This window comes from Semicossyphus pulcher, unplaced genomic scaffold (genome assembly GCF_022749685.1).
Source record: "Semicossyphus pulcher isolate SPU_LCO1_2020_fin unplaced genomic scaffold, fSemPul1.0.p SCAF_1, whole genome shotgun sequence".
Taxonomy (NCBI): domain Eukaryota; kingdom Metazoa; phylum Chordata; class Actinopteri; order Labriformes; family Labridae; genus Semicossyphus; species Semicossyphus pulcher.
In genome coordinates, this window is record NW_027211603.1 from 16,585,918 (window position 1) to 16,606,675 (window position 20,758).

Below are 20,758 nucleotides of genomic sequence, written 5' to 3' on the forward strand. Positions count from 1 at the left end.
TGTTCCATTTTCCTTCTTTATTTCCCCTCTTTATTTTAAGAAGAATTGAATTTCATCCATTTTCCGACTTTATGTATCATACTTATTGTTATATGTTGCCTGCCCTCTGTCAACACGTCCTGTTTGAATAAAGTTTAAGATGTGTTTTTTTTTTCTTCTGCCGCCTGCCTCTAAGAATTGTGGGATTGCAATGGCTGCTCCCTTGTCTGTAAACAAACGCGTTGTATTTACGAAAGCTGCGGTTTAATTATTTTCCAGTGACAGCCACGGGTGGCTCATCTTCTGAACTACCTTCCCGTCCATAATTTGATCTCATATCTTGAACTTCAAATGAGAGTTTCTGTTTGATAGACCCAAACAAACACGCGGCAGTTTTCCGCAGCTCGCCGCCTGGCCTTGTTGTCAGGACAGAACCTGATAGCTCGCAGGCTAGCTAACGCTAGCTTCTCTATCTCACGTACGTAACGGTTTCATTAATTTAATTTCACCTATGTGTTTTAAACAAGAAAAACTTAATTTATGTTTTACTTATAAGCCTTGCCTAACTTGTGTTCTTGGAGTTACATACGAAATGCTGGTTACTAAAGTAGCTTCTATTGGCAGTGAAAGATTTTCAAATGTCATGTATAAAAGAATTAGGAATTTATAACCAAGTTGTCAGTGTATTGTTGGGTTATTTCTGAGTTTTTTAGATTTCAAGACGCCAGCCCTTTAACCTGAAAGTAAGATTTATGGAAAGAAGAACATTTTATCCACAGCTACTTTATGTCAAGAAACTGGCACGATTCTTGGCGTTTATAGACAAACAGAAAATCAATCGACAACGAACAGATAACCCCTTACTTGTTTGAGCGATTTATTAAGAATGATTTATTATTCAAGCTGGGATCCCTTTGGGTTTGTGTTTGACAGTTTAACCAAGCAAACAACAGGAATATGTTACTTCTGACTCTGGGACCTTTTGATGAGCATTTATCACAATTTCTAAACTCCTATAGATAAAACTGACAGATTTATCAATAATAATGGTGAGATGTAGTCCTAGTGTGCTTAACTATTAAGTTAGAAACACGAGCAAAAGGTGAGTAGCTTTACACATTTTCACCTTTTGCACTTTTCATTATTACTTCACAGATAATGGATGAGGATGTGTCCATGCATAGGCTGGAAGGGACTGATCCAACTGCTCAAGTTGGTGGACTGATAGTAAAGAAAAAGAGTGCTGCAGCAGAGCCCCATGTTTTTCGAGCACCCACTCCACGCACCTCCTTGCTAGGCTTGGATCTGCTTGCAGCCCAGAAAAGAAAGGAACGTGAGAGTAAGGAACAGGCTGATGGTAGCGGGGATGAGAAAAATACAAAGAAGTCAAAGGTTTCCTCCTACAAGGACTGGGAGGAAGGCAAAAGTGACTCTGGGTCTGATGAAGAAGAAGAAGACGATAAGAACCAAGATGAAAAGAAGGAGAGGTAAGTGATTGAAGAATATATTGTTAAAAACAACAAATGCAAGACATGCAACACCAATTACTCGTGTTTATAGAGAGTCATAGTGGTCAATATTCAATAAAAAAGACATGAAATTGAAAAAAGTCAGTAAAAAACCACAATATTCTTTCTAGTCTTTCCAGCAGGAAGTATCGTGTGACTGGTTCGGAGACTCCTTCAAACCCTGGAGGGGTCAGTGAAGAGTTCCGACGCAGACACCAGCAGAGAGAGAAAGACAGACGTGAGCATGGAGTCTACGCCTCCTCCAAAGAGGACAAGAACAGAGAAAGAGAAAGGAGCAGGGACAAAGGAAGAGACCGAAGAAGTGAAAGAGGTGATTCTAAAGATTTCTCAGGTTACCTATTCATGTCATGATACCTGTAACTTAATGCTACTAGACTTTTCTTTGTCATCATTAATTATCAAGTAATAAATTGAAACATTTGCTGGTGGTGGCTATTCAGATGAGAGGATCTGCTTACCTTTTTAGTGTGATATTATTAATTGTATACATTTAGGTTTTTTTGGGCTGTTATAGCAACAACAAGCATTTCTGTTTTGGGAACATTCAGGCAATTGGACCACGGGTTCATTATGTATTTAACAACAAAGTTTTCATCTTTGTAAAATGTAAAAAGTATTTTATAAAATAAGGAAAGAAAATATTCAATCCGTTGGGATGTTGAGAGTAACTTTCACTTGTCTGTCAGATGAGCGAGAGGGCAGCCGTAGCCGCGGCAGCAGCAGCAGCCGGGCGGAGCGTTCGGAGCGAGGTGAGAGGAGTGAGCGCTCACAGAGAGAGGGCTGGTCCGCTGATCGCATCAGCCGGGGGACTAAGAGAGATGAACCCCAGTCACCACAGAATCGCCCCAGAGGTAAAGTTATTTTATCATTGTGCTTTCTTCTTAATTTAATTATTTGTGATTGTATCTAAAACCTTATACTTCTGTGGTTGACTTAACTTATTTTGTTTTTCATAGATTCTTTCACACCCTCACGCTCCAACTGGGAAGAGGATGACAGTGGGTATGCCAGTTCACGGCACTCCCAGTGGGAGTCTCCGTCTCCTGCCCTGTCACACAGAGAGTCAGATCGCTCGGAGAGAAGCCATCGCTCTGTCCGAGAGAGCGAGAGGAGGGACAGGTAAAGAACTGTCATTTGTGAACATTTTTATGCCACAGGCCTCAAAGCCATAATTATTTGAAAAATGTACTTGCCATAGTTGCCATAACGTGTAAAAACAGTATTTTATTTTCATTGTACATGTATTATTACACATTATTTGTCGATAAATCCAATGCCCAATGTAATGGAATGACAGCCATGGGTTTAATAGTGTTTAACAACATGGGTATTTGTATTTTATATTGCCACATTTTCTGCTCCATGATGCATATAGTCACACCTTTCACCTAAACTGTTGTCAAACACCCCTATAATGTATTGTCACATATCAGGCTTTTTACATCCTTGCTGTCAGTTATACTTTTCACTTTTGACATGAGTTGCTAAGTTACTAATGCTTACATAAAACGGTCCCTCTGTCTGTGTGCTTAGGTCAGTCAGAGGCCGTTACCCTGACGACACACCCCTGCCCACCCCATCATACAAGTACAACGAGTGGGCGAATGACAGAAAGCATTTGGGATCTACACCTCGCTTATCTCAAGGAAAAGGTACTATCCAAAAACAAGCCATGTGGTGCTATCATGTAAGATTTAAATATCGTGTGTCGCATAACATTTCTTATTCTGTCCGTGCTTCAGGTAGGAAAGAAGACGGTGAGGGAGGAATTATGTTTGATAATGAGGACGAGAAAGAACAGTGGCAGGAGGATCAGAAGGTGAGTGGAAAAGTTATCACTGATCAATGGCTTACGGAAGCTGTTAACTACTTTTTAGTGGTGAGTTTTTTTTGACATCTCTATTCATCACACCGTTTTGCAGCAAGCTGACAGAGACTGGTACATGATGGATGAAGGCTATGATGAGTTCCACAACCCTTTCACCACCACCTCTGAAGAGTATGTCAAGAAGAGAGAGCAGATTCTTCAGAAGCAGACTCAAAAAAGAATTTCTGCTCAGAAGCGACAGATCAATGAGGTACCGCCACATTGCCTCATATCAGCCCGATCAGAACTGTGTCTGCATGCACAGGCATTAACTACTTATGTGTCTTGTTTGAGTATTTGCCTTGTTAGTGCATCCCTCTGTGTTGGTATATCTGTGTAACAGACTGTGTTTCGTGTCTCAGGATAACGAGCGGTGGGAGACAAACCGTATGCTCACCAGTGGTGTGGTGCAGAGGTTGGAGGTGGATGAGGACTTTGAGGAGGACAATGCTGCCAAGGTTCACCTGCTTGTTCATAACCTGGTTCCTCCCTTTCTGGATGGAAGAATAGTCTTCACTAAGCAGGTGACCTGAACAGTTGAAGTCACATTTTTGTCAGGACTGTACTTAAAGAGTTTGATTTTGATCTTAATGCATGTATTTGTGTATTTTTCCTGCTGCAGCCAGAGCCTATCATTCCTGTGAAGGATGCTACCTCTGACATGGCCATCATCTCTCGCAAAGGCAGCCAGCTTGTCCGTAAACATCGTGAGCAGAAAGAACGCAAGAAGGTAGGCTGGATTAATAGCTAAAACTAAGAGTGCCACTCTTAGCAGACACTCAGTGAATAGATACAACCTTCCTTTCTGATCCTGATCCTGACCGGGGTTTAATGGGGGCCTGACATTGCAGTTTAAAAGGGTTACCACAATTTCTCTATAATATATATTAATGATTGATATAGGTTTACAATAGAATTGCTTTAGAACATCCATTACTGAGATCATTCCTTGATCTCGTATAAAGAAATAACTTATATCTTTTTGCCCATAAATTGGCACATAATACGTTAATAAGTCAACCAAACAACAAATATAGCTGGTATTCCCAAACATTTCAAATGTATCTACACCCATTTAAAACACGATATATATACTTTTAAAGATAGAAAAGCAAGGATTCAAAATGAGAAGATTCTGGAGAGTTGTAGTGAAGCAACATTTACAAAGCAGATGTGATCTTCCTGAAATCCTGCTGAGATGATCTTAGGTTTGATGGTGTGCAGCTGTCTGTTTGAAAATGCCAATGCTATGTCTAGCTTTATCACTAGAGTAAATGATTTATTCATGATCACTTTACCTTGGTCAGTCGATGACATTTAAACTGCAAACCACCATCTGTGATGTGAAATAACATGACAAATGCAACACCATCTCCTTGTGTGTTGAATGTGCATTATAATACGATCTATGTATGAACTTGGAGACTGAATCCTCATATTCATATGTTACTATTGGATTACTTGTGTTTTTTAGGCACAGCACAAACACTGGGAACTGGCAGGCACTAAGTTGGGGGATATCATGGGGATCAAGAAGAAAGAGGAAGCAGACGTCTCTGGGGGCCAACCGGTCGGTGAGGACGGCAAAGTGGACTACAGGTGACCAGACTGTCTATGCAAAGTTTGGATGGAGATGACATTTCACGTTTTCTTTTTTAATAATCTGCAGCCTTTACTTGTAAACCTGTAATGTCAGTTTGTCTGCCCTGCAATATAAATTTTTGGTGTTGTCTTCTCTCTTACAGAGCAGAGCAGAAGTTTGCTGACCACATGAAAGAAAAGACGGAGGCTAGCAGCGAGTTTGCTAAGAAGAAGACTCTTCTGGAGCAGAGGCAGTACCTGCCTATTTTCGCTGTCAGACAACAACTTCTAAACATCATAAGGTATTTACACTGTTTTAGAATCACATTCATACTGTGATGAGTTATTCTTTGTTTGAGTTATATCTTTAGTCTTTATTTAATGTGTTTTTTTTTGGCATCTGCAGGGACAACAGCATTGTGATTGTTGTTGGAGAGACGGGCAGTGGGAAGACCACCCAGCTGACTCAGTACCTGCATGAGGACGGCTACACGAGCTACGGCATGGTGGGTTGTACGCAGCCCCGAAGAGTGGCAGCCATGAGCGTGGCCAAGAGAGTCAGTGAAGAGATTGGGACCAACCTCGGAGAAGAGGTGAGAAAGCCGTCTGCTGCTCGAGCACACAGTCACTACATTTGGGAATACTGTGACGTCCTGGGTATTAATGATCAGGCAGAAAATAGTAAAGTGCTTGTGTGTAAAACTGCAGAAGGAATGATATTTTAAATTTAAGTCAGAGTAGTTTGAAATTGAGAACAAAGGCTTCATTTTAAATACTTTTTTATGTTCTAAAAATGAGAACTTTTTGATATTCTGTATGATGGCTCATGTAGTTGCTCCATCACTTCTGAGTAGAGACGCAGAGATTTTTAGGTAAAGGGATTAAATGCAGCACGGAGCTTTGAGACAAACAGGAAATGTGTGTAACCATGGTTTCATGTCATACAAATAACAAAAGCTATGTAAATACCAGTGAGGCAGAGTCATTAAAATCACTCCACATTATGAGGAAAATAAACTTCCTTGGTGGCTTTTCTTATTTGTAGCCTAAAAATATTTTTTAAACATGTAAATGACCTGCTGAGTTTTTACAGCCGTCCCTGTTGATATAAAACACTTCAGGTCAGTATATTCAGTTCATGTTTATCCTAAAGCAGTTCTCGTTTGTACGGGTGATAACACGGAACTTTAATTTACGTCTCTCATCATGACGAACATAACACAGCGTTGCACCTGATCAGTAAGTCAGCGTCGGTGCAGACTCGCTGGTGGAGGGTTTAACAACCGACTCCCACTCCACACTCAGAGGTTTGGGACAGCACTCAATGTGGCGGACCTGCCACGTGAGCGTGCAAACAGAGTGGACGTGTGTAGGGAGAGGGTGTAGGGAGTGGTTTGGGAAAGGCCCTTAGTCTGAGGGCTCCCTTACAGAATGCTGACACTGCCATCTAGTGGACAAAATGAAAATTGTATGTGTGCTGCTGGCCTGGGGTTTAACAGAGTCTGAACTGAGGTGCAACAGCAGCCAGAAACACTGAAACCACTTATATATTAAGCATCTCTCTTCACACATTGACGTGTTGCTGCAAACACTGAGTTTCTTTACCAGTTTAACTCAAACTCTAGTTTTATTTGTATAAGCAAATAGGTTAAACTTCATGTAATATATTATCTTGAAATGTTTATTCTAATATTGTTTCGTGCAGGTGGGCTACGCAATCCGTTTTGAGGACTGCACGTCTGAGAAAACCTTGATTAAGTACATGACAGACGGTATCCTGCTCAGGGAGTCACTGAGGGAGTCAGACCTGGACCACTACAGTGCTGTTATCATGGACGAGGCTCACGAACGCTCCCTGAATACTGACGTGTTGTTTGGACTGCTCCGTGAGGTCGGTACACAACTACAAAACAACCTTTACAGATTGTAATCTTCAGGACATACACACAGTGACATCTGTTGTGTGTCTAAATGATAAATTACCTTCTTTCTGATTTCAGTGTGAAAACAACCCTGATAACGTTAAATTTTCTCTCTTCTGTTCGTCCCCGTCAGGTTGTGTCTCGCCGAACTGATCTGAAACTCATAGTTACTTCTGCGACTATGGATTCAGACAAGTTTGCTGCATTTTTTGGCAACGTACCCATATTCCACATTCCGGGAAGAACGTTTCCAGTAGACATCTTGTTTAGCAAGGTACGTTGTGTTTCCGTCACATTTTGACTTCCTCAATAACACGTAAAACATTTATTTTCTTTAAAAAAGTACACTCTTATATTTAAACATTGTAAATAATCTTAATCTATAGATATGTATTTAACATTAAAAAAATTATATATGACAGACATGAGCACAGTCAAATTATGCATCACATTTATTCATATTCTCTCTGAAACAAACAGAAAGAGACACGTGACCTTAATTTTGACGTAGAACATAAAAAACTGTCTCTGCTGTTCTGTCAGAATTTTAAGAAAGATATTTAGTTTGTTGCAGGGTAATTTCGGTGGGTTTGTTTTGGACTGATGTGTTGTGTGTGTGTTTTGTGTTGTGTAGACTCCTCAGGAGGACTACGTGGAGGCAGCAGTGAAGCAGGCTCTGCAGATCCACCTCAGCGGGTTGATCGGAGACATCCTCATCTTTATGCCTGGGCAGGAGGACATTGAGGTGAGACATGGCTGCTTTGTAATAATTCACATTAAAACGTAAAACACTCCCTATGAAGATTAGTCACATACTATACCATTAGTTATAGCTATGAAAAGACAGAACGTATTTTGTGAATATCTACCCGGCTGGCCACATACTGTCAATGGTTTTAATCCAAATTGATGAAAAGAACATCTTTGTCCTTGCAGGTGACGTCTGATCAGATCATTGAGCGGTTAGAGGACTTGGAGAATGCTCCTCCTCTGGCAGTGCTGCCCATCTACTCCCAGCTGCCTTCTGACCTCCAAGCAAAGATCTTCCAGAAGGTCTGGATTTATAGCTGCCAATATTTTTGCTCATATTTCGACGTGTTTATTTCTTGTAATAAATATGATACAAGTGAGAAAACAAAGCTGACTGTCTTTACCTTCTCCTCCTCTAGGCTCCAGACGGTGTGAGGAAATGCATTGTTGCTACAAACATCGCTGAGACCTCTCTTACTGTGGATGGAATCATGTTTGTCGTAGATTCAGGATACTGCAAACTCAAGGTACTCCATGGCTTACGTCAAATTCTCTCTATATCTTTTAATGATGAAGTTCTTTAAAGCCTTTCACTTTGTACAAGTTTAAACTAATGTGGCTCTTTTTTTCCCCCCGGGCAACAGGTGTTCAATCCTCGCATTGGAATGGATGCTCTACAGGTTTATCCCATCAGCCAGGCCAATGCCAACCAGCGTTCTGGCCGAGCAGGACGTACAGGACCAGGGCAGTGTTACAGGTTGGTACAGGCTGTTGTCATCTCTCTGCCGACATATGCACACAACAAAAAGGGGTGTTTAACTGGAATTGTTGCATGGTTAATAGTTACATGTTCAGCTGTAAGGCTTCTTATAACCTTGGCATTCTTTTTACAGTCTCTAGAGTGCAGTAATATACAATTATTTCCCACTCCCACACATTGGTGTTCCCAATCTTGGTACACAATCAAAAATAAACTAACTGAAGATGGTGTTTTTTTTTTTCTTTAGAATTTCGCGTCACTGTTATAAAAGTGTGTTTCCTCCCTTCAGTCGTCTGAGATCGGTGCTGTCCTCAGATGGTTTTCTCAGCCTTTTGAATACATGACATGACCGTGCTTTTAAGACAGACAGAGGCAGGAAGACAGAGAGAGCCAGAACTGTAGTCTCCAGAGGATTTCATGCAGTTTATGGAAGGGAAATGTGCCACAAAAGACCCTGTCAGAGTCTTTACTCGACCCTTCCTTTTTGCCACATGAACTTTAAGCAAAGACACACAGGGTCATATCATTGCTAATTAACTAGGATACTTATGAAAGCCCACATGTTTCAGAATGAATCCTGTCCACAGCAGCTCACACAAATCTACAAAGAATCAGTTTTGGCACAGCTTTCACTGAGGACAGCCGAGGTGTTCAAGTAGCTGATAATGTGTGTATGTGCTAGAGAGCAGAAGGAGTGGGTCACGCTGGTTTGCTCAGTTTGCATGGAGAATTCCCCTCTCAAAGCCCCTTTTAGCTGTGACTGCAGGCGCTCACTCAAAAGCTCAAAACCTGCATGTATCTGCATATACATTCAACTAATTTTGTAATTATAAACCCCCAAGTCAGACAGTTGTAATTGAAGGGAGAGCTTTGTTAAGTCAGAACCTTTGATGGATGTTTCTCTAATTAAATTGAAGTGTCACATTATGGCCCGGAGAAGCGTAAGGATAATAAAGAATGTACAAACATCTGTTTCTAGTGTAACGCCTTAAATATCAAACTCTCGCTGTGCCCTCCTTCTGTCCAGGCTCTACACTCAGAGCGCCTATAAGAACGAGATGCTTACAACCACCATACCAGAGATCCAGAGGACCAACCTGGCCAACGTGGTCCTGCTGCTGAAGTCTCTGGGTGTTCAGGATTTGCTCCTGTTCCACTTCATGGATCCACCTCCGGAGGACAACATGCTCAACTCCATGTACCAGCTCTGGATCCTGGGTGCTTTAGACAACACAGGTGGGAAGTGAACAGTGCTCGTTAACAGAGGCAGCATAATATAATATTAACTTCCTTTACATGTATAATATAGCATTTTTTATAAACTTTAAATATGTGAGATTCAGAGTATCTTAATTTAAGTTAATTTATTGGTAGATGAAAAGTGATTAATTTATGCAAATAAAAAGAAAATATGCTTAATTTAATAAATGGCAACATGATTAATGTAATGTCATAATACATCTGATTAATACTAGAGATGGACCGATATGGTTTTTTCAGGGCCGATACTGATACCGATTAGTAGTCAAGGAGGCCAATAACCGATATTTGGAGCCGATATTCATTTGCAGTAAAAGTTAAAATATTGGCGTCAAAATTTCGAATAATACAAACTCCAACACTTAACTTTGTTTAAATGCCTTTAAGCATATGTTTATTAAACAAACAAACAAAAAGCGCAGGGAGTTCCCAGGGTCAGCAGCATCTCTTATAAAGTTAACTGAAAATTTTAATAAATAAATAAATAACTTTTAGTTTTAGAAGTTTTATAAAGTAAATAAAACAAAGTTAAATAAAAGTAGCAAAGAAATGAACTCTTATCGGCCGTCAGATTAAAAAAAAAGAAGAACAATTTTTAAAAAAAAAGGCAGGCCGATATGCGTCAAAATACTGAATATCGGCCTAGCCGATAATCGGTCTATCCCTAATTAATACATATAGTTACATACATACATATAGCTTCACTTGAGGTGGTTAATTCACCTTTATCTTTAATTTCTGCAAAATTGAAGATGCTAAAATCTGTCATTATTATCATCTTATCTTAACAGTGTGACTGTGTTATCGTTATAAGGTCTACAGAGTCAGTCCTCGGCACATATAATTCAGTGTACATTTATACCAGGGCTGCAACCAGCGACTGTTGTCATGATCAATTATTGTATTATTTTTAGGAAACAAAAATATTCATTGTTTGCTCTGTGAAATATCATCTAACATGTCATAAAGTGTCTCTTTTTTTGTTTGACCAACAGTGTGTTTACCATCATAGGAGAAAATAAAAAAGCAAAAGCCATTCATGAAGGTGGAACCACAGATATTCTGCCATTTTAGCAGAAAAGAAGTTCCCTCGTTTATCGACTATTCCATCGTGTAGCAATAATATTCTGCTAAGTCTCATCAGCTTTCTTTCCACCGCCTCTAGTAGCCTCTCAAGTCCTAAACTAATCTTTTTCTTAAGTAGGACCAAACAACATAAATCTTCCTCCTTTTGAGATGAAGATGAAGCAGTGACAGAGAATATGGGGTATTTAAGGGTTGTATTTCCCCCTCAGCGCTGCTTTGAACTGCTCCATACACAGTGATGCTGACACCACAAACACAGGCAGGAGACTAGCTGTTTAGAGGATGCTGCGGCGCTGATGCAGACGCTGCAAACAGGCCCGGAGGACGGAGTTGCGAGGTTTAGCCAGTGGAGTAATTGCCTAGTAACTGATCCTGTGTTTGATTTGACTGGCCGAGTCTCATTTCTGTCTCATCCTTAGCCAGATTCCAGGGGATTTAAGGATTTGGGGATAAGGGGGGACTTTTGATGATTCCCTGTATGGTGTGTTAACAGCAGATTATCTCTGATTAAGGCTTACCTGCCCCAAACTGGCTGCTCTGCTTCTCTGCTTTTCCTCCTCATAAGCTTCTTAGACTCTGTCGTCTAATCATTTAAATCAGAACCGGCAAAGTTTTTGATCTCACTCTCCCTTTTTTCTCTACAAGTATTCTCAGCTGTCAGCAGTTCATCCTCCTCTCTCACGGTGTTAGACAAATAAGTGTCACTGTATGCCGGATTCTCCATCACGCCAGCAGGCTTTTGATGGAAAAGAAGCTTATCACATGTCTTGTGCTTGTTCCTCTTACGTTCTTCACATCTCATGTGCTCTGAAGTGCTTCATGTGTAACCTTTTAATTGTGTTTTTTTTTGTCCTCTCAGGTGCTTTGACACCAACAGGACGTCTGATGGTGGAGTTTCCCCTCGACCCCGCCCTCTCTAAGATGCTGATTGTGTCCTGCGACATGGGCTGCAGTGCTGACATTCTTATTATTGTGTCCATGCTGTCTGTGCCGGCCATCTTCTACAGACCTAAGGTACGCCTACCGTCTGATATCAAGCTTTTGTCAAGTTTCAGTGCAAAGTAGATGGAAGAGAGCCCTTTTGTAATCATGTGTTATGCAATTATAAAGTAACTTTAGTCCATATTCTTATAAAGGGACCTCACAGAATTATCATCAAACTCTGCAGCTCCTGCAGCTCAGCTCTATGGAGCATTTTTGGAGCACTGATGTGGTTTTCAGTTTTTCGCATATTGACTCTTCTTTTTCACTCTAATAATATATTTTTTTGCAGCTGATTTTAGTAAAAAAAAAAAAGCTCCAATAACCCACTGAATGCTTCTTGTCCAGCACAAAACAACAAACAGACGGCGTTAGCAACTAGATTGTGATCACAGTGGAGCTATTGAATATCCTTGAGGCGTTGTAAGGGAACAAAAACTGTGCCAGGCAGGTAACCAGAAAGTGAACTCCAGATGAATGATAAAGTTGCTCCATTACTGTTCCATGACATTCAAAGGGATTGCTATGACACGTAGGTTAATTTAATCATGATGTGTCATAGCAACCCTTTCCCTGACCTGGAGAATCAGTACTTTTACTAAAAGCAATAATCTCGAACTTTTTCATTTCAATAAATGTCTGTTAACTGTCTATCACAGAATGAGGTGACACAATGGTGACTGAGCCTATCGCTTACTGATGAAAGCCTTTGCATTTGCAGTATTACAGACTGGGCGTCTGTGGCGACATTCCCGGAAAAAATCACAAGCGGCGCCCAGTTAGTGACGCGTTTTCCATCAGCCAGCAGTGGTTGGTCTGCCAGAGAGGGTAGGCGGAGCTAAGTGGCTGCTTTTCCCGTCTCTGAAAGTGTTGCGAGTAAACGGTAATCTACATAAAAAATATCAAAAATAAGTGAAAATCCAAAGTAAAAATAAACAAATTCGACGATCAGATGAAGGCAAACAGTCTAAAAAGGAAAGCGACCATCAGCGAGGAAAATCAAAGGGAGCCAGTCGTAGACGTCTGGTTAAATTAAACAGGTACCTTAATGTCTGTCTATGTTGTGTTCACAGCTTGTTTTTCGTTACATTTTTAAAATCCTCTATTAGATAATTCACACTTTTAATGCTTGCAAAATTCCATTGATTTATGGAAACTCAAACTGTTTGTCTCTGCAGGGTCGAGAGGAGGAGAGTGACCAGGTGAGGGAGAAGTTCTCAGTCCCAGAGAGTGACCACCTCACGTACCTGAACGTCTACATGCAGTGGAAGAACAACAACTACTCCAGCGTGTGGTGCAACGAGCACTTCATCCACACTAAGGCCATGCGCAAGGTCAGACTCCCACTGCTTCAGCTGTTCTCTCTGTCAGCACCCTCTGGATGGAAACCTGTCATTCAGTTCTTTTTCTTGGAGATTTTTCTAACACGTATTGTTTCTGTGCAGGTGCGTGAGGTGCGTTCCCAGTTAAAGGACATCATGGTGCAGCAGAGGATGAACCTGATTTCCTGCGGGTCAGACTGGGACATCATCAGAAAGTGCATCTGTGCTGCTTACTTCCACCAGGCTGCCAAGCTCAAGGTACTTTGTGCACTCTGGGTTTCCCTCAGTTAATATGCTACGCCTAGTGGCAACTGGTTGTGGCAGATTTATAGCAGCATAATTACAGAGCGGTGAAATATCCCTCCTGGCCTCACATTAATACAGCGCTAAAATCTGAAAGGGAATTTGAAATCATGACTATATAATCAGGGCTCTCCGTTTGACTTATGGGGAGCCGGCTAACCCAAGCAATCGTAGCAGTGTTGGATATACTTCAAATTTATTTTCCTGCTGTCTAAGCCAGGTGGAGAAGCAAATTAACCCAGAGGACCTGCTCTGCTCTGACCTTAACATGCACAAACACACACACTGAAACAAACACACACAGTCAAACTTCAGCGCACTACACACAGGGTCCCATTTTCCTGTCCAGGAATTCAGAGTCATACATTTAATTTGTTATTTATGTCTGTGTTTGCTCCCAGGGCATCGGTGAATATGTGAACGTGAGGACAGGCATGCCATGTCACCTCCATCCTACCAGCTCCCTGTTTGGTATGGGCTACACCCCGGACTACATCATTTACCACGAGCTCGTCATGACCACCAAGGTAAGAAGTCTGTCCAGTGAAGGTGGCCTGCATCAAAACGCATAATGAAACATGTTGTTTTAACGTTAAACTTGTGCTCTGTGTTGTAGGAGTACATGCAGTGTGTGACGGCAGTGGATGGAGAGTGGCTGGCAGAGCTGGGGCCGATGTTTTACAGCATCAAACATGCAGGAAGAAGCAGAATGGTAAGATAAGACAAGGCTGCTACTTGTTTAATGTATTTTAAGTTATTCTGAAAACAGCCAAAACTATGAGGGTAGGAATGATGTCATATCTTTATGTGTATACTGGGTCTGGGGCTGAATTTGGGGTTGTCTCTCAGATAAGTGGTTCCCTAATCTTTATTTACAGGGATGTGGATTTGATGGACAGCAAGTGCTCTGTTTGTAGTACGCTTGTAGTCTGCGTAATATTGACCAATCACGTATCAACAGTCCATGTGGAGAGAAAAAGCAGGCGGAACGTAATGCGCTGTAATGACATCCCGGCTCCCATCAGCGGCTATCTGACGACGATTTAGCTTCTTAGTAATCTCTATAAACAGACATCTGCATGCTAACAGCTAACAACCTGTTCTAGATCTAAAATTCAACTTGAGATAAATTCCCTAACGCTGTGCCACAAAAGCCGTTCAGAGTTCAGATTTCCCGACTTCCTCGAATGCATCAGAAAGGATCGATCCGACCTCCGTTCGACAAAGGAGCATTTTAAAAGTAGTTTTTTTCCTCCTCTTGAGGACAGACCTGACTAAGCTTCATTTTTACTTCTTACTAATCTGCATCATGATGTTGAAATTTTGGCAAAGGTGAGACCTGTTACAGTAAATCACAAGACAAACTGGTTATTTTTCTGTAAACAATGCAGCACGCGGAAAAGGACGTCTTGACTGGAAGTCGTTTATCACTAACCGCTGGCTTCACACCCCAGCATGTTCACCGTTGTCCCCAGAGGCTATACTGTCAACAGACTATAGCTGATCTGATATCTGTGGTTCCAAAACATTTTGGCCTGTGAGTTTTTAGAGTCAAGAAGGGCTACCTGCTACACCTACTCAATGGCTGCATATGTCCACTGTTTTTGACCACTTTAAGTAAACATTTTGTTCCTGTGTTTTATGAGATTATAGTTTTTGAAGCATGAGGCGGGTAAATTGTTTAGCAATTCACATTAGACATTTCTTCGATGACCCTAAGATTTCTCTTCATGACTTTCAGTGTGGGCGGCTGTTTGAGACAGTAACAGACTTTTAGTGTGGTGGCAATAGTCCTTTCATGCTCCTCAACATAACAATGCCCTCATGCAGAGAGACCTAGTCTATGAAGAACTGTTTCTCAGTTTAGTGTGGTCTAACTTGTCTGGCCTGCTCTTTGAAGATGAACTTGGATGTGTCTGTCGGGCCTTATTGCCCAATTTCCGTGACAAGTTGCTTTTGTGGCTAAATGGGAGGAAATCTCTGCAGTCAGGTTCCAAAGTGTTCATGTGTTCAGCCTTCAGGAGGAGTTTAAGCTGTTATAGTGGAGCCAGATGTTAGACAGTGTATATGGGTGTAAAGTTTGCATCTCAACATACTTTTGGTCAAATATTTTACTGTGTGTTTGTACACCCTCACCTGCTGTATTGACTCAAACACACCCCTACTCTTTTTTGTATTTTCCTATAACTATTCCTCTTCTGTTTATTTTCTCTTCCAGGAGAACCGCCGGCGGGCCAAGGAGGAGATCACCAACATGGAGGAGGAGATGTCCATGGCTGAGGAGCAGCTGCGAGCGCGTCGAGAGGAGCAGGACAAGAAGAGCAACACTGGCACTGTTAAGTAAGTCACCCAGAAACTCTCTTCTTTGTGCCTCCTCATCGCACCCGAGCCTCCTCCAACAATAGTTCCCCCATGGCCCTCATTTTCCATACACAGCCGAGATAGAAACGTTTAATTTACCTACCTCGCTGCCAATCCATATCTCCACCCCTCCCTCCTTCTCTCCCCCCCCCACTCCCACTCTCTCTACTCCACCTCTCTCACTCTTCATGATGAGCTTTTCTCACCTCTGGTCCCCGCAGACGAGACAAAAAGAAATAATATTGACTCCTGGCTGACCCCCATTACTGCAGCAATTTAAATTGTGCCATAGCAGAGCAGAGAAAGGAGGGGAACGTTCAATTTCAAATTAGACCAAAAAATTAATTTCACACCCATCCGCCAGCTTTATAGAGAGAAATAAGGTTATAAAGACAGACTTAAAAAAAGGACTTTTATTGTTAATTAATCGGCTGGTTTATCTCTCTGAGTTTGTGTGAGCAGGTCTGTAACAGATCTGTTGAAAATAATCACACTCGAGGTATAGGATTAAGAATTAGATTTAAGCGGAGGAAGCTGGATGTGTGATAATAAAAGGCGTCGGCTCTCCTGGGCTCTCGGCTGCCTTTGTCCTCCGGCAGGCCTTAAAGTGTCTCCTCTACGAGCTCACTGTGACCAGGATGGAATATTTCATCAGGGACGCTTAGCACCTGACTCCCCGCTCACCAGCACAGATCAGTGGTGTGAATTAGTCAACAGCCAAGTCAGGTGTTTTGTTTATGAAAGTGGAACAACAAGTGAGTGTTTGTTGGAGCCACATCAGTGGTTAGAGCTACAAGTGGGGACCTGTGTGGTTCCATGTGACGCACTTAAAGGACAAGTTTCAGCTCTCTAAGTACCGTCATGTGTTCTCTGTTTTCTGTGTATCAAACTGCAGGACTTTTCTTTTATGTAGGGCCGAAAATATCAAGTTGACGAGCACAGAAGTGCCAAACTTACTCTGATTTCAGCTCATTATTTGTTAAGATTTGTTTTGTTTCTTGGTCTTACATGACATATTTGTCATACTGTGTTTTTTTGCATTGTGACGGTTGGTTGGAAAAAAAGATATTTTGGCTAGCAAAGTGTTGAGGCCATTATTTACTCACTACTCACTATTTCCTGACATTGTACTGATCAAACAATTAGTCGATTAATCGAGAGAATAATCTGCAGAATAATTGATAAAGAAAACGATTAAGTACTAACAGCTTATACTGAATGCTTGATCAGGTTTCTACTATTTTTTTAAAATATATTCTGTGTATTGACTTTTTGATTGAATTATACTTCTTGTACTTTGACAGTAATTCATTTAGACAGTTCTGCTTGTGTTTGAGAAGTCTGACTAAAATGCTTAAATGTTGAACCATGAAGTAAGGTTTATTAAAGATAACTGTTTTAGCATTATTAAAGGTATAATCTCTTAGATTTTCACTTAAATAAATGTCAGTTAAGTCAATATCTATCGCCGAATGAGGTAACACAATGGTGATTGAGCCTATGGCCCACTGATGAAAGCCTTTGCATTTGCAGTATATAGTATGATTACGGACTGGGTGTCTGTGGCGACATTTGCGGGAAAAAACAGCAGTGCCCTGTTAGTGACGCGTTTTCCATCACCCAGCAGTGGTTGGTCTGCCAGAGAGGGTAGGCGGAGCTAAGCGGCTGCTTTTCCGGTCTCTGCAAGTGTTGCGAGTAAACAGTAATCTACTATGGCTGAACAAACAAAGAAAAGATGGATGACTACAGATACAACTTCAACAATAAGTGAAAATCCAAAGAAAAAGAAACAAATTCGCCGCTCAGATGAAGGCAAACAGTCTAAAAAGGAAAACGACCGTCAGCGAGGAAAATCAAGAGTTACAACCGTGACAAAGGGAGCCAATGGTGGACGTCTGGTTAAATTGGGAAGTTTACTCCCGCAAAATTTTGTCCACCGCAAAATTCACCAAAGGTGCCGCCATCGAGAACGTAAATGAAATCTTCGAGATTGAATCTTTAACAAAGAGCTCAAAACAAAAGCAGGCTATACAGGTGCAGTTTTATGGGTGCATATCATACAGTAGATAGATTTTACAACTCGTACAGAAAAGAACAATAAGCAGAGACACTGAACATGCTTGTTATTTTATTCATCACCGTGTACATCATGTATGCATCATTTTTCTGTCAAAGTGACAATAATGTTGTGTAGTAATGTAGTTGAGCTGCAGATAAACTTGTCTGTGTCTGGAGTGCCAGTGTTACTGATATAAACTGTGGATAACAAAACTCAAGCTAGTTTGAGCAGACATGAATGAAAACCACCTGATCCCTGGATTCTCCTCTATAAAACACAGCACTGTGATGCTCTTCACTGTTTGCTGTAATGTAAATTACACCTACCTTGTAATGAATGGACCCCGTAGAGGCAAATCTGTGTTTAAATCCACCAAATCGGTTATGAAACAGCAGCTTGTGTTTGAAGGGTAGAGCAACAATATTTCCTGAAGTGAACACAGAAACGGAGAGAGGGGGGACACAGTGACAGAAAGGGGTTATGGCCTGATGGTTGTAATTGCTGCAGGTGTGTGTGAGGAAGGAGAGAGATGAGGGAAGTGTGGGCAGTGTCAGGGTGTCACGCTGCTGTAATTAAAGATGATAGATTTGCTGTCAGCGGCGTCAGGCTCTACTTCCCAACACTCGTCCCAGAGACACCGGCCTGCCTGTTCTCTCTCTCTGCTCTGGTCCTGCTGCTTTCATGTTCACACTCAGCTTCCCCTTCACCTTCAGCCTCATGTTGGAGATGTTAAACATTTCACTAAACTGAGCAATAAGGAATGAGGCTGTCACAGCAAATAAACTGTGTTCTTTTGTTTGTCTGATTCAGGGGAGTGAAAATCTGCACACCGGGGAGGAAAGACGAGGCCCCCATGACACCCAGACGCACCCCGGCTCGATTCGGACTGTAGAGCGACCGCCGTCACGCAAACGCACCATATACAGACTTGAAACACAAGAACACAAGCTAACACAGTGTCCCTTCCAGCTGCCATCTGTCCCCACCAACATGGCCACTATCACCTGCAGTTCCTCTACTGACCACTAGAGTGAGAACTTGTATAAGGCACAAATAGAAGCCAGGTCCTTCTAAGAGGCTCCGTCTCCCTCTATCAGCAAAGAGCAGTTACTATTATATCATGTAGAAAAAAAGGACAACAATGTGTTTATGTATATTCTGTATTTATAGGTCGTCATTTCTGAAAATTGTTTTTACAAATGTCTTTCAAACCATTTTATCTGAGCTGGAAACATTTAATTTTCTCAGTAGAGGTACACATAGTGAACAGATATCAGTGTGACTTGTCTTTGTGTCATTGCATCTACTACTTCTTGTACTGTTGTGGCTTGAACAGCGTGTGTGCCACCATGAAGTGCTCCTCTACAGACTGAAGCACCTTTCTAACTGTACTTGTGGCATGAGTATCTTCAACCTCTAGAGTTGTATTGTAATACACACACATCCGCACACACTCATGCAGGCTCGGGCAATTGACCTTTCTCTCCCTTGTGTTAACCTTGTTCCAACAGTGTAATGCACCACAGCTTTCCTTCATACGAAACATGCACCCGCTGGATTGAACATATCAGCTGTTTTATTTTTACGGTCCTCGTGTTGAAAATAGCACTCAGCAGATTCCTTTGTGGTTTTTTTTCCTCTAAACAAACGTTTGCAAATGTGTCTTTTAAACGAGTAAGTTTGTTTGTTGTTGTTGTGCGCCCTCCTCTGCCCTCTCAGCTGATGAGAATACCACGCAGCTTCAGATAGAGCGGTCTGTCTGGAACAAAACAGTTTATGAAGGCCATGTTTGGATGGTGACACTGCTTCTGTTTTGTCTTTTCTACATGGATCTGAGACAGCAGGAGGACTGCTAATGGATTTTTTTTTTCTCTCAACATCTTTTGTAAATGAATAAATAAATGTTAGCTATTTTTTAAACTGATGTGTCTTTTTGTGTGTTGTCAGTGCCGAACATAATTATGTCATTCAGCAGCACTTTTTAAAGTTAGTTTGGCTGCGGCATAAATGAGAGCTGAAGAAGTGAAAGTGATGCAAATGAGTTCAGGCTATAATTCTCTAAACGTAGCAGTGAATGTTTTTTATGTCTTTCTATGAGAACAAAACGCTTGTAAGTGGAAACTATAGAAGCTCTGAGCTGTGCACGTACATGTTTACAACAGATGTTTTCTACAGCTGGCTGAGACGGTGACAACACTTCAGGGGTGCAAGTAATTATAATTTTCTGCAAGGCATTTCTAGATTAATTGTTCCCTCCAAAACATTTCAGAAACTGGAAAATTCTTAGAGCCCAAGGAGGTTAGGGTTGCTTTTATTGGATTTTCAGTGATGATTGATACTTTGTTTGAAATAATAAAAAGGTTAAAATGCTCTAAAGTCAAAAATAAGATTTTCTTGGTTTGTGACCAACTGCCCAAACTTGAAGACACATCCTCACAACTAATAAAACTGAAATCACAAAAATGTGGCAATAACTTCAAAAATCATCAAAAATATAAAAAGAGGATTTAATTGTTGTTTGGACTCTAAAATCCAAAAACATCACTCAACAAAGAACTGCACTGTAACAAAGAAACAACAGATCCTCACATTTTAGAGGCTGGAATCATGATGTTTGGCATGTTTAACTGACTCTATAAACTTAGCATCTTAAAGTTATTTAAATAAATGTCTGTTAAGTTGCTATCAATAGCTGAATGAGGTAACACAATGGTGATTGAGCCTATGGCCCACTGATGCAAGCCTTTGCATTTGCAGTATTACGGACTGGCCGTCTGTGGCAACATTAGCAGAAAGAAATCACAAGCGGCGCCCAGTTAGTGACGCGTTTTCCATCAGCCAGCAGTGGTTGGTCTGCCAGAGAGGGTAGGCGGAGCTAAGCGGCTGCTTTTCCGGTCTCTGCAAGTGTTGCGAGTAAACAGTAATCTACTATGGCTGAACAAACTAAGAAAAGATGGATGACTACAGATACAACTTCAAAAATAAGTGAAAATCCAAA

At 41.3% G+C, this 20,758-nt stretch overlaps 1 protein-coding gene across 1 annotated transcript; it reads left to right on the forward strand.

Moving 5' to 3' along the window:
* The first annotated feature begins 205 nt into the window (after window positions 1–205).
* On the forward strand, window positions 206–19,680 carry dhx38 (DEAH (Asp-Glu-Ala-His) box polypeptide 38). Its single transcript, XM_069657297.1, has 27 exons — window positions 206–457; window positions 1,135–1,466; window positions 1,619–1,818; window positions 2,195–2,359; window positions 2,465–2,627; window positions 3,042–3,160; window positions 3,251–3,327; window positions 3,431–3,586; window positions 3,738–3,899; window positions 3,998–4,105; window positions 4,850–4,974; window positions 5,121–5,258; window positions 5,363–5,549; window positions 6,662–6,847; window positions 7,012–7,152; window positions 7,513–7,623; window positions 7,815–7,931; window positions 8,048–8,155; window positions 8,273–8,385; window positions 9,416–9,624; window positions 11,594–11,748; window positions 12,894–13,049; window positions 13,161–13,295; window positions 13,742–13,867; window positions 13,957–14,052; window positions 15,559–15,680; window positions 18,571–19,680. The coding sequence occupies exons 2-27, from the start codon at window positions 1,138–1,140 to the stop codon at window positions 18,650–18,652; spliced, it is 3,786 nt and encodes a 1,261-aa protein (XP_069513398.1). The 5' UTR covers window positions 206–457; window positions 1,135–1,137; the 3' UTR covers window positions 18,653–19,680.
* The last annotated feature ends 1,078 nt before the right edge of the window (window positions 19,681–20,758 follow it).